Source organism: Vombatus ursinus, unplaced genomic scaffold (genome assembly GCF_900497805.2).
Source record: "Vombatus ursinus unplaced genomic scaffold, bare-nosed wombat genome assembly UNPS02000749.1, whole genome shotgun sequence".
NCBI lineage: Eukaryota > Metazoa > Chordata > Mammalia > Diprotodontia > Vombatidae > Vombatus > Vombatus ursinus.
In genome coordinates, this window is record NW_020940527.1 from 7,224,328 (window position 1) to 7,237,338 (window position 13,011).

Genomic DNA, 13,011 nt, shown 5'->3' on the forward strand with positions numbered 1-13,011 from the left:
AAGATGGCACAATCATGGCTTTACAGCAAAGGTATCAAGCCCACTGTCAGCATGTCTCTGCCTGAACCAGATTAAAATATAATTGGGAAATATTTAACAAAATAAATTAAAATACAATAGAATGTAATGTTAATATGTAGTTTTCTAAGTCAATATGTGGCCTCTAGGGGTCCTTATGTATGGCTTAGTTGCCCCATTTCTATTTGAATTTGACACCTCTACTTCCCAGGAATTCATCTGAAAATATTAAGTGGGTTTAGTGGATTGTAAGTGTAACATGAGTCAGCATGGGAGGCAGTGTGGTTCAATGGAAAGAACCTGAAATTGGATTCACAGGACTAGAATTCAGATTCTGCCTTTTCCCTTTACTCTCTGGGTAACTTTGGAAAAGTCATTTAGCCTCTCTGAGCCCCAGGTTCTTCATCTGTAAAATGCATGGCTTAGATGAGATTATCTCTAAGGTGCTTTTCTGCCTCTGAATTTCTGACTCTGGAGCTTCTCCATGACCAGTAAGACACGGCAGCTAAATGAAACTAATGTGATCTTAGGTTGCTTTAAAAGAGTCATAGTTCCTAGAAATAAAGAGATGAAAGCTTTTCTGTTCTTAGCCCCAGCCAGGCCACAAGTGGAGTATTATGGTTCAGTTCAGAATGCCACGTTTTAGGAAGGACATTGATAAATTACATGGTGTCCAGCAGAAAATGGCCAGGATGGTAAAAGGCCTTGTAAGGAATGATTGAATCAACTAGGAATATTTATCCTAGAAAAGAGGAGGCGTAGGGGTGGGGAATGATAGTTGTCTTCAAGTATTTGGGGACATCAATACAGATTTGCTGTGCTTCAGATCAGAAGGCAGAAACTCAGAGCAGTGGATGGAAGATCTTCTTAACAGGTAGAGTTATCCATAAGTGGAGTGGGTTGCCTCTGCAGGTGGTGAATACTTTGGGAATAATGCTTTTGGTATACTGTGCTCCTAGATTCATAGGATACTCAAGGTGAAAGAGGCAGGAGCTCTCTTTCCATGTCTTATTGAAAGCATGAAAGTCAAGGATCCCCAACATCAGGACTGAAGCTTATGTGGTTTTTCTAACTGGATCAAATTTTTACTTATATTTGATTACCAGCGTTTAGGTATTTTCATTGGAAGGTCCAACTTGGCTCCTAAAGTTTATTTTCTATCTCAAAAGGAAAAAAAATGAAGTGATTATTAAACTGTTTTAAAAAAATCTAGCTTCTAAGCAATGAGGGCTCTGTAACTGCATGTTATTTATTCCTATGTATACTGATATGATATGATACAACATGTCATAATATAATACAGAATAATGTAACATAATATGTTCTAATACATATGATATGCATGTTTTATTGTGACATCTCCAAATATATATGCATATATGCTCTATATAAATTTAATTTATACCTATATGTGTAGATACATAAATTTATGTATTTCACAATGAAAAATCCACAAGTTTTATGATGCACTCATAAAGCATATACAGTAGGTACAATATTTACCAAGTCCTCACTATGTGCTAGGCATATAATACTCATTAAGTTTTTCTGGTACAGATGATGGCAGCCAGAGGGAAATAGTGGTTCCTTGCAAGGGGTTGGCTTTTCTGTTATGATGCCTTGGCTTTTACTGCCTTCTTATTTATGATGACTTCCTGGAAGGTGTCTTGAATCCATGGGTTCTCGACTCAATGGGTCATGACCCAAGGTTTACCAAGGACATTTGGAAGCATTGCTTTGTAAAGGATAAATTCTTAGACTCAAACCCAGAGTGAAATGAATCCAGGGAGCTGGAGTTCGGGGAGCTGGGTCTGCAGTCAGGAGAGGGGCAAGTGGAAGGAAAAGCCATTTTTAGCCCTGGATAATCCCCTTGTCTGAGCTGTAGCTGCAACAAATGTAATAGCAGTAATGCTTATCTCCCCTATATCCTGAATATTACAAGTTCATAGCCAGCTACAAAGATACCGCCAGGGGCATTTTTAATTTCCTGCTAAAGAGAGTTAGGGCAGATAGTAGCTTGGGACATACCCTTCCTATAGTCCAAAATCTGAAGGCTGTCTTTATACTGGAATAATCACTGCTGTACATGAGGTCTGTCCATTTTCAAAGGAGGTATAGAGGTGGTGTGGTGAAGTTGATACAGAGTATCGATGAATATAGATCCTGGGTTCAAGTTTTGTCTGTCAGATATATTCACTGTGTTTCCAATAGCTTGAAAGGTTTGGGGACTCATAATTTTTAGCCTGGCAGAAGAGCCTCTTGGAATTGCTGAACTCCATATGTGTATGTGTATATATTTGTATGTATGTGGTCTTGAGTTTTTAACGATCAAATCTCTTAATATATTTTTGAGACCTTTTTTTGCTGTCAACTAGCATACAGGAAGTAATTAATAAATGCTATTGAATGAATTAATGTGTGTCCATGGGCAAGTGACAGTGGTTTAGGTAACTTTCTAAATATAAGATTATAGACTATTTCCTAGTCTGTATCAGCAGAAAAGCTTTCCCCATGGGGAGTTCTCCATTCCAATAAAGTTATTAATCTGGACATGCCAACCCCTAATCAATGATTATTTTAATTTAATTTTCAGTCTCATCAGTGTCTAGTCTGGACTGATTTCTAGAAAAGGTAGGGAGTTACTGATGTAGGTGCTTCCAATGGTGCATACCAATGCAAGAGACAATTGTGTTGAGTAATTGTGTAATACCACCCTTTGTTTTATCCTGTAGGCCTCCAAGGATGTTGCTTCTGTGTCTTCTCAGCTGCCATATACACCTCTGCCTCCTGGTTCTCGGTCACTGACCAGTCACCAAGGTAGGAACTCTAGCCTTTGATCTCTTTGCCCAGTCTGAAGGCCAGGGCCATAAACTTTGCCATGTGCTTTTCCATGTTCATTATTGCCTCTTTGGTACTTCAGAGCGAACACCGTTCTTTGCAAGCAGTTGATGAGAAAACCATACCTGTCAAGCCTACAGATTTCAACTCATATTAAACAGGATTTAGTGGCAGTCTATGGGGAAAGCAAATAAGTCCATGGTATAATATCATTTCATGATTTTTTTTCTTTAAATAAAGAGATTATGGTACTTAAGTTTTGCTAAGTAGATCATTACACCCAGCACCGGTGATTATTGCGGGAGATTGGGAAACTTGTTAATATTTGTTAAGATAAGCATCGTTTAGGAGGTTCAGCAATTGAAATCTATAATTTCAAAAGACTCCTGCTCTATATCACAATGAAAAGGAATTCTGCTCTGCCTTTTGACATTTAACACTGGACTCTGTGTGTGCCTGTGTGGCTTTTGACACTTGTTCTGACTTTAAAAATGGCACCCACCTACAAAAGCCTCCCATTCCTGCTGCTGAACTCTGGAGGCCCTCTTCTGAAAGGGAGTGGGAGGCAGGCCAAAGTCGAGCTTGAAAGCACCTTGCTTCCTAACCTGGCTTCATGGAGTGAGAAATTTTGCAGTTCAGATCTGGGGGAGGAATTGGGAGGGTGTGCAATATGCGGGGGTGATGTGTTTATCCCATCTTTCCTTGTGATGGCAACCGCTCCTGTACATGGAGTCTGTTAAGTGAAAATAAGCTTTCCAAGGCTTACTCCAGATTTAAATTGAGGATGCAGCACACCCCAAACAGCATTTCCTAAAACAGGAAACATCTCCAGTGATCTCCAGGGACCCTAGGAAGCCAGGTCTTGGGTTTTTCCCACTCCGACATCCCAGCTGCATTTTCAGCTAGGGGGGATGGGCTGCTGGGGCCGGGGGTGAGAAGAGACTGTGCAGGCTGGCCCTCAAAGAGACCTTATTGGTGTTATCCAAGTGACATGTTTATATTCTTAAGGAAGTAATTGAGGAAGCTTTCCAGAAATCCAGGTGTCTGTGAATGGGGCGAGGCCTAACCTGCTGGACAGTTTCACTTCAACATGAAGTGGGGGGGGGTGAGGGGGTGGGGAGGGAATAGGTTATGCCTTCAGGGTGCAAAACCTTGATTCACATAGTGGGTGTGTTAATGAAAAGTTGTGTCTGAATGGGACTTTGACACATCTATGGGCATGAAGGAAGCTAAAGGCAGTGTGAGCTGTCTAAAACAACTTGAGGTGCGTCCTTTTGTGTAAATAATTCTTAATTTTACTGTTTGGTTCCTAGGATCAAATAGCTAGAGCTAGAAGGCATGTCAGGGACTATAATATCCAACTGCCTTATTTTACTTTCAGAGAAACTGAGCCCAGGGTGGTGAAGTGACTTGCCCAGTCACAAAGTCAGAAAGTGTCAGAGGCAGCATTTGAACCCCAAACTTCTGATTCTAGTGTTAATGTTTTTTCTCTTCTTGCTGCTGTTTCCTTGCAAACCTGCGTTTTCCTATGATGTTTTGATAAAACTGTATGATATTTCTGTATAACTAGAATATTCTGTATAAATAGAATTAAGAGAGTGAAAGTGGAAGGGGTTGGCTCAAAATATCAGTCCTATTGGTCTATCACAGTGCCTGAAATTTCTGCTCTCTGGGTTACTTTTGGGGGGAATGTTAAGGATAACCCTGGTTAAAATGTAAATGTCACTTAATACCTGCTATGTACAAGACATTGTGTCGGGTGCTGAGATACAAAGATGGCAAAAACAAGACGTCCCCTGTCTCAAGCAGCTTCCATTTCACTAAGTGGGAGGAATATAGAGGCATATAAGAACATAAGGATAAGTTTGATGCAAAGTCATCATTTGAAGAGGAAGATAATGGTAGCAAATGAGTATTTCACAGAGTTAAGAGGTACCTGAGCTGAGCTTTGAAGGAAAACTAGGGTTCTTAGATGTGAAGATGAGGAGGTATCACATTCCAGGCAAATGAATTGGCAAGATAGATGGTCAAGTCTGAGGAACCACTAATAATTCAGTGCAACACAGTATAAAGGGGCGTAACATGACAAAAGACTGGAAAGATGAGTAGGAGTCAGGTTTTGAGGTCCCCTGTCTTATATTTTATTCTAGAGGCATCATTGATCCCCCAGAAATTTTTTGAGCCAGGAAGTGACATATTCAGACCTGTAGCTTAGAAAGATTGTTTTGGTTGTGGAATGGTGGCTGGATCACAGAGAATAAGACAGGAGTTAGGAAGAGAAATTAAGATGTTATTCCAGTAATCGGGGTAAAAGTGATATCTGCCTGAAAATGATTGAGAAGTGTAGCACTAATCGATGGGGGAACAAGAAAATGTGTTCTGGGAGGTGTGGGTAGGGTTGAGTTGAGTTTTGAAGGGAGCTATAGAGTTCCAAGAGTCAGAAAAGAGAAAGGAAAGTATTCTAGGCGTGGGGATGCAAAGAGATTTAGAGGGGAGATGAAACATCATCTAATGAAGAAAACAAGGGTTTGGCTAGAGTATGGAGGGCACGAAGGGGAATAATGTGTAATAAGCCTGGAAACATTGGATGAAGCCAGAATGTGGAGGGCTTTAAATGCCAAAGGAGTTTGTTTCTCATCTGGGAGGCAATGGGGAAATGCTGAAGCTTCTTGGGAATGGGGTGACATAGTTATAGCTGTGTTTTAGGAATATCTATGGAGATATTCTGGAATTGTATGGAGAATAAATCAGAAGGGGGAAGAGACTGGATACATAGAGACCAGTAAGATGGTTACTGTAACAATCTAGGCAAGAGGGGCAGCTAGGTGGTGTAGTGGATAGAGCTCTGGCCTTGGAGTCAGGAGGACATGAGTTCAAATACAGTCTCAGACACATGACACTTACTAGTTGTGTGACCCTGCGCAAGTCACTTAACCCCAATTGCCTCACCAAAAAAAAAAACATCTAGGCAAGAGGTGTTAGAGGCCTGAACTAGGATGATGACTTCATGAATGGAGAGAAGGGGATGCTCATTAAAAATGTTTTGACATCGGAATTGATGAGACTTGGCAACTGATTGCATGTGGAGGAGGCGTAAGAGGGAAGTAAAGTATGATCTGCTATTTGAAAACCTGGTCACTGGAAGAATGGTGATTCCCTCAACATGGATAAGGAAGTGAGGAAGGGAGGATAGGGGACAATTAAAGGAAAAGCCAATGAATTTCCTTTTGACCCTATTGAGTTTGAGATGTTTATGGGACATCCAGGTAGAGATATTCAGTAGGCAGTTAAAGATAGGGATCTAACACTCAAGGGAGATGATGGCTGGATATGTAGATTTGGAATTCATCTGCATAGAGATTGTAGTTGGACCCAAAGGAGCTAATGAGATCCCTGAAAGAAGAGAGGGCTAGGATGGAGCTCTGGGGCTCATCCATGCATCAGGGACAGTATGTGGATGGATAATCCTTCAAAGATCCCTGAGAAGGAACAGTCACAGGTAGGGAGAGAACCATAACAGAATGAATACTCACTCAAGGAAAAGAGAGTATTCAGAAGGAAGGGATAGTTCACAAGATCAAACACAGCAAAGAGGTGAAGAATGAGAGCTAAGAACAGGACATCAGATTTAGCAATTAAGAAATCACTGGTAAAGAATAGGGCTAGCAGTAATATTACCCCCCCCAAAAAAAAAGAAGAAAAAAAGAAAAAGGGTCATTGAAACATTTTTAAAAGCACAGAAGCAAACAGACCAGGACAGCTTTGAAAATAATATATTTAATTTTTTATTTGCTTGAAAGGAAAAGAAAAATATACATAAGTAGAGATTTTTATAACTTTATATGTATATATGCCTTATTATCTGCTCCACTTTGTGATAATGCTTATTTTATTTGGAGTTTGTTAAGTTCAGAATAAAAAAAAAAATCATAGTTTAAACGAAGGCATTGGTGACCTTGGAGAGAAGAGTTTCAGTCAATTAAGTGGTGGAAAGATTGTAAGAGTTTGGGAAGCGAGTGGGAGGTGAGAACTTGGTGATCATGTGTGTATAAAACTTTTTCTCACAGTTTGGCTCTTAGAGAGAAGACAAAGATAGGAAGATAACTTGAGGGGATGATAAGGTCAAATAGTAGGTTATTCTTGTTTTTGGAAGGGGGAAATCTGGTTATGCTTGTAGAATTGGGAGTTAACTGCATTGAGATGAGAATTGAAACCCTAGGAGCTGATCACCAAGGGGATGAAGATAAAGAGAAAAGATGAATCATAGACTCTTAGAATCATAACGAAGAGCTCTAAGGGACATCTGAGGCCCTCTGAGGTCCCTGGACAGAACCTTGAGGGACTGTCTTTACTGGGTGGAAGACAGATAATGAGCTAGCAAATGAGCCTGAAAAAGAATATTAAACAGAAGGAAAACCAAGCTAAGAAGGGAAAGAATACCCAGGAGTACAGGGTAGTCAGTTTATCAAAAAATTAAGAGAAGATGGAAGATGAAGACTGAAAAAAACAAAACAAAACAAAACATTAAATTGAGCAGTTATTGGTAACCTTTGAAAGGGATAGGGATAGGAAGTGAACCTGTAATTTCATTGGTAGACAAAGTCCTCAAGTAAGGCAATCCCTTCTACCAAAGCAGATAAGCACCTCCTCTGAAACAGGGAATTGTAACCTTTGAAGAGAACATTTTCAGTTGAGCAATGGAATAGGAAGCCAGATTTCAAGGGGTTAAGAAGTGAGCATGTGGTGAGGGAAGTAGGAGCAATCTTTCTAGGATTTTGAAAATGAAAAAGAGGGAAAGATAAAACATAGCCGAGATCTAGACACATCATTGGGAGAGACTAAAGATGAAGTCAAGAGAGGGAAAGAACAAGGTCAAGGTCAAAAGCAAAGGTGAGGAGATGGGATCTAGTAGGCCATGAAATAAAGGAAGAACACACCTGTAGTGATCCTTTGTATAGTACAATTTAAGTCTGTACCATTACTCATTTGTTTACTATATGAATATGGAGGAGATGGTCAGTTTTCTGTCAGGGGAAGGACCATGGGACAATTATATTTTGATGAGAGGTTGGGGAGGATTCTTCGGGGACCTTTGCTTGTCACAATCAAGCCCTACAAAGCTGTCAATATCAAGAGAGACAGGAAATAGAAAGGGGAAAGAAAAGTTCAGAAAGTAAATCAAGAGAATGCCCCAATGGACCTTGACAACTTCTCAGTTTTGCCCAGGGCCAGCTCAGTTAGAAGAACTGGTTTCTAGTTAAGAGGCAGCAATTTAAAACAGCAAAGAAAGAAAAAAAAAACTTGCATCATGAAATAAAGGATAGTTCTTCCATAGTTTCATAGAGGTCAATTATTCCAACAATGCCTCCCACTTCCACCTCATGAGGAACGGAGAACAGAGTTTAAGTGACTTGTTTAAGGTCACACAGCTGACCTTTCAAAGCTGCAGAACTGCACCCTGCCAAGCTATTTTCCGGGCTTACAAAAGCTGGCAGTTTGAGCCCCAACAGAAGGTGTGGTTCCTGACTTCTTACAAGGAAGGAGGAGGGTCACAGCAAGTATGTGCCGGCTTACTGTTAAAGGGAAACCATACTAGGGCACATCCTATGGCACAGTCATGTTTCATTTCTCCCTGGTCTTTATTCATGTAAATCCTTTCTGGGTGTTTAACATCAGCTTTCTCCTCCAAGTTTGTGCCAGCTTTCTACCTTGTTTTGACTCTATTCTGGGTGTGCCTTCTACCCTTCCTCATGTTCCTCACATTCCCGTTCTAACTGTTCCCTCACTTTGGTGTCCTTCCCACCCAGGCTGAGTTTCATGCTCTAACATAGTATGATGGTCTTCCCTTTTGGCTATGGAGCCAATTCTCTTGTTCCATGCTTAGGGCCTGATAGTATGGTTGGCCATGAGCCTTTGAGATCCATGGGATACTATATATGGTGGCAAATTGCCCGATTTTTCCTAGGAAGTAGGTAAGGTGGGATGAATCACAGGAATTTGGGGAGATTTTTTGGTCCCCAGGTTGGTACCGCTTAATGTCAACTCTCTTTGATGCTTAAATTAATAAAACTGTTTTAAATTGCTTAGTGTATGAATCATGCAGCCTCTGAAGTGTCAGATATTGATGCCAATGTCGAGGCCTCTTATAAAAGTTTATCTGCTAACAAAGTAGACCTTTTATGGGGAGAGTGCATCATGAAAGAGCAAATGCCAATTAACAGAAGCAGGGTAAGTATTATCAATCATACTAATAACATCAACATTTCATCAAGTGATGCCCTCTAATATTTTGCCTCGAGACAATATTTACAAATAGATTGATTCATTCTGTTCCCATTACATTAAAAAAATCCACTCAACATGCTGGATGGGAGAAGCTGTTTTTTAATGTTTGATGTGACCTCTACTCTTTCCCAGGGTATGGCCTCTCTGAAATGTGGCAAAACTTAGAAGTACTTTGTCTCTCAGAAATGTACAGGTAAGACTTCGTAGTTTACAGAGGACTGGCAAGAGAGTTAGGAAGTCTGGGTTCTAGTATTGTCATTAATTCTCTTTGTAAACTATGGAAAGTCACCTAAAAACCTTTGTGACTCAGTTTACCCACCTTTAGGGAACATGAAGATAAACAGCTCTGCTTTGTAGGAATTTTAATGTTCAACAGTTTAATTTCCAGGTTAAACGTGATATATACTTTTTTTTTCCCTTTTGGATATCTGAAAGTACTATAGAGAACAAAGTCCCAAAGCCTGAAAGACCCGGGTTCAAGTCCTGCCTTTTAACACATATTGTCTCTGAATCTTAGGCAAGTCACTTAGCCCCTAGGTACTCTAGGCAATTCATAAGACTATAAGGGGCCAAGAAGTTGCCGGCCTGCATTTGTTCAGAGAATTTCCTGATCTTGGAGTTCCACATGAATCATAGATTCAGTCCCCAACCCTTGTAGTCCACGGATCTGTGATCTCATAGATGTTGGTACTCCCTCCTGCAGAACAGAACACAAGCTATCTATGCCTTCTGACCAAGTGTGAGTTTTATTCTCATACGTTCAAAAGTCCATCAATGAAAATCTGCCCAGCATGTTGGATGCCTTCCCATGATTCTTCGGATACTTTTTTGGAAAGCAGTGCAACTCTCAGGTTGTTCATTCATTAGCCTTCATGGTAGCAACAATATTGACCAGGCTACTTTCTAGGTTCTCGTTGGTTAGAGATACACACAAGTTCTTGATGATATGCTGCAACCTGCTTACACCCACTGTGAGTCCTTCAGCTATCTTTTGGGTCACCTGTAATGGATGTTCCTCTGCAGTCTTCATATTTGATGATTAGTAGCCGTATGGGAAATGCTGCTGTTAAACATACAGGATGGGGCTTCCATGGCAGTGAGAAGCTTAACAGTGATTTAAAGTTCTGTTCAGTTTCCCTAATGTGATTCAGATGATTACTACTTCATCAGGTTCAGAATTTATGTTCTGTTGAACTCAGTTTGCCCATCGAGTTTAATCCCAGAATCTAGGAGCTATACAGAATTCCTCACTTTGTCCAGTGTGGATGAGTAAGCCAGTCTCTTTTGAGTGACTGTGGATCTTGTTGAGAAGTCCCAAAGAGAACCACTCCTCTATATAGTTTTGTATATGGAAACTTGCGTGTGTTGTCCTCATGTTTTCATCAAGTGTGTCATTGACACACATACTCAAACAAGTCAACAACAGAAAGGTTTCATATGCACCAAAATATTAGTAAGAGAACTTTTTGTAATGGCAAAGAACTAGAAGCAACACATGTGCCCATCAGCTGGAGATTGCCTAAACAAATTGTGGTACATGAATATAATAGAATACTATTGGTCCATAAGAAACAATGATTATGAAAATTCAGAGAAGAATGGAAAGACTTATATGAACTAGATGAATAGTATAATAGACATAACCAGGAAAACATTATTTTCAATGACAACAACAATGTGAAAAACAAAAATAGAGACTGAAACTGAACATTGTGTAGTTATAATGACCAAGCTTGGCTCTGGAAAAGAGGGGATGTATCTTCCCTTCCTTCCTTCCTTGTAGAGGTCAGTGAATGTGAGCATAGAATATTGTATATAATGTCAGACCCAACTGGTCTGTTGCTGAACTACTCCCCCTACTCCCCTTTTCATCTTTCTTATGAGAATTAGCTTTCTCAATCAGGGAGGAAAAATCAAAAGGCATCAATAAAAATAATATAAAAAATTAAATAATAGAATATACTTGTTTCATGGATAAACCATTCTCATAAACATTTTATAAAGGTGAAAAAAGCAGCATACTGGTCAATAGTTGTTGATGCCCTCTTGATCATTTTGTTCAAGGGTTAAAAATGCAGCCCATGATCTTTTCCATTCCTCTGGAATCTCTCCCTCTTTGAGACATCTTGAAAATCAATTCCTGAGTGCTTTTAAAATTGTGTTGCCTCCAGCACAGATTGCTTCTCTATCTGTTTGGTCAGGTCCAGCCACTTTTCCTGACTTCATCTCCTTAGGTGCCAATGTCACTTTCTTACATAGTCCATCGAGTACCAATGGGTTCAGACCAGAGATGGTAGCTGAGCCATTGTTGATGATGAGAAGAGTTCACCATGTAAAAGTGGGCACATCCTTTCTATCTCACATCCTGTAATCCACTCTTTTAAATACTAGGACAAATGACTCTTGCCCACTGATATTGGTTCAATAGCAGAATTGCCATAGAGAAATACATTGATTTTTCTCTAATAGTTAAGATTATCATTGCCTATAGATTATGGGCAAGAGAAACCCTTTATATGAAACATAACTACTTCTGGTGTGAAGTCCCCAAATTGCTGAAAAGCTTGCAAGATTAGCACAGAATTTTGGAGGAAATATGTTATGTTTACCCAATTGAATTTCCAGGATGGAGTTAGAGAATACTAGAGAGAATATGGAAATCCAAGTTGGAATTTGGCCTCAACCCTGGCATCACAGCTCCACTAATTCTTCCGGCAAAAACAAACAAACAATCTCCAACAGGTTAAAGCCAGATGTGTAATCTTTGCTCAGGCATATATGCTTAAACTTCACTTTCAGATCTCATGTCTATTGTCAGAAAAAGTTTTATCTACCAAATAAAGCTAGAGAAAGAAAAAAAAAATTAGCAAAGATTGTAAACTCTGAGACTCTTTTGTTCAAGGCAGACTTGTTCAAGGGTTGGCTTCTAGGTTCTTGGTTTTTTTTTTCTTTTTGGTGAAACAGTTGGGGTTACGTGATTTGCCCAGGGTCACACAGCTAGTAAGTGTCAAGTATCTGAGGCCAGATTTGAACTTAGGTCCTCCTGACTCCAAGGCCAGAGCTCTATCTACTGTGCCACCTAGCTGCCCTTGCTTCTAGGTTCTTTCTCTGTGCAGCACATTTTCCCCCTTCTGTCATCTTTGGGCCAATTGAAAGGTACAGGGAAGAGTTCTGAAATATCAGTGTGGCCTCACCCCATGCCTCCATTTGCCTCTGAGACCTGAAGAAGGCTCTTATACAGAAGAGGGAAGAATCATGGTCCGCTTGCCTTAGAGCCAATGGGTGAAAATTACCAAGAGGCTAATGGTTGGTTGTCCTTCCTTCTCAAAGGGGACCAAAATGACATCACTATGATAGAGTCAAGTTACAGTGTATCAGACTGTGGCTGATGAGACTATTACAAGCTCTGAATGCTCTACCGCAGGTCGGGCACAAATAGTCCATGGGAACATTTGGGGTGGATTCTCTAAATAAAGGTGAGCTGTAAACAAAGCTCTCTCATAATTAGAGACATCCTTGTGTGCAGTGGGTTGCTTCAGGAGATTGCTAATCAAAGGCCTTATAACCATTTGTCAGCCTAGGGATTCTTGTTTAAATATGAGTGATACAAGATGGCTTCTAAGGTCCCTTCCAACTGGAAAAAAAGTCACATTTGTTGTCCATACCCTATGAAGAGTCTGATCACATACACATACACAAACACACATACACATGTGTGTATATGTGTGTGTGTGTGAATGTATGTGTGTGTGAATGTATGTATATGTGTGTGTATTTAAAAGGGAGGAATGGGAGAAAAGCCCCAGCTCCATAACTAGGCTGAAAAAGAGGGCTAGTATACTTTATAATGTGGTTTATGGCAACCGTATG

General features: G+C 40.1%; 1 protein-coding gene across 1 annotated transcript in view; it reads left to right on the forward strand.

The window, feature by feature from the left end:
• The window catches only part of LRMDA (leucine rich melanocyte differentiation associated), a 1,205,409-nt gene that overhangs the window by 988,518 nt on the left and 203,880 nt on the right, over window positions 1-13,011 (forward strand). The window contains exon 6 of the mRNA XM_027861154.1: window positions 2,751-2,835. Coding sequence (XP_027716955.1) covers window positions 2,751-2,835 — 85 coding nt within the window. The remainder of the gene's footprint in view (window positions 1-2,750; window positions 2,836-13,011) is intronic.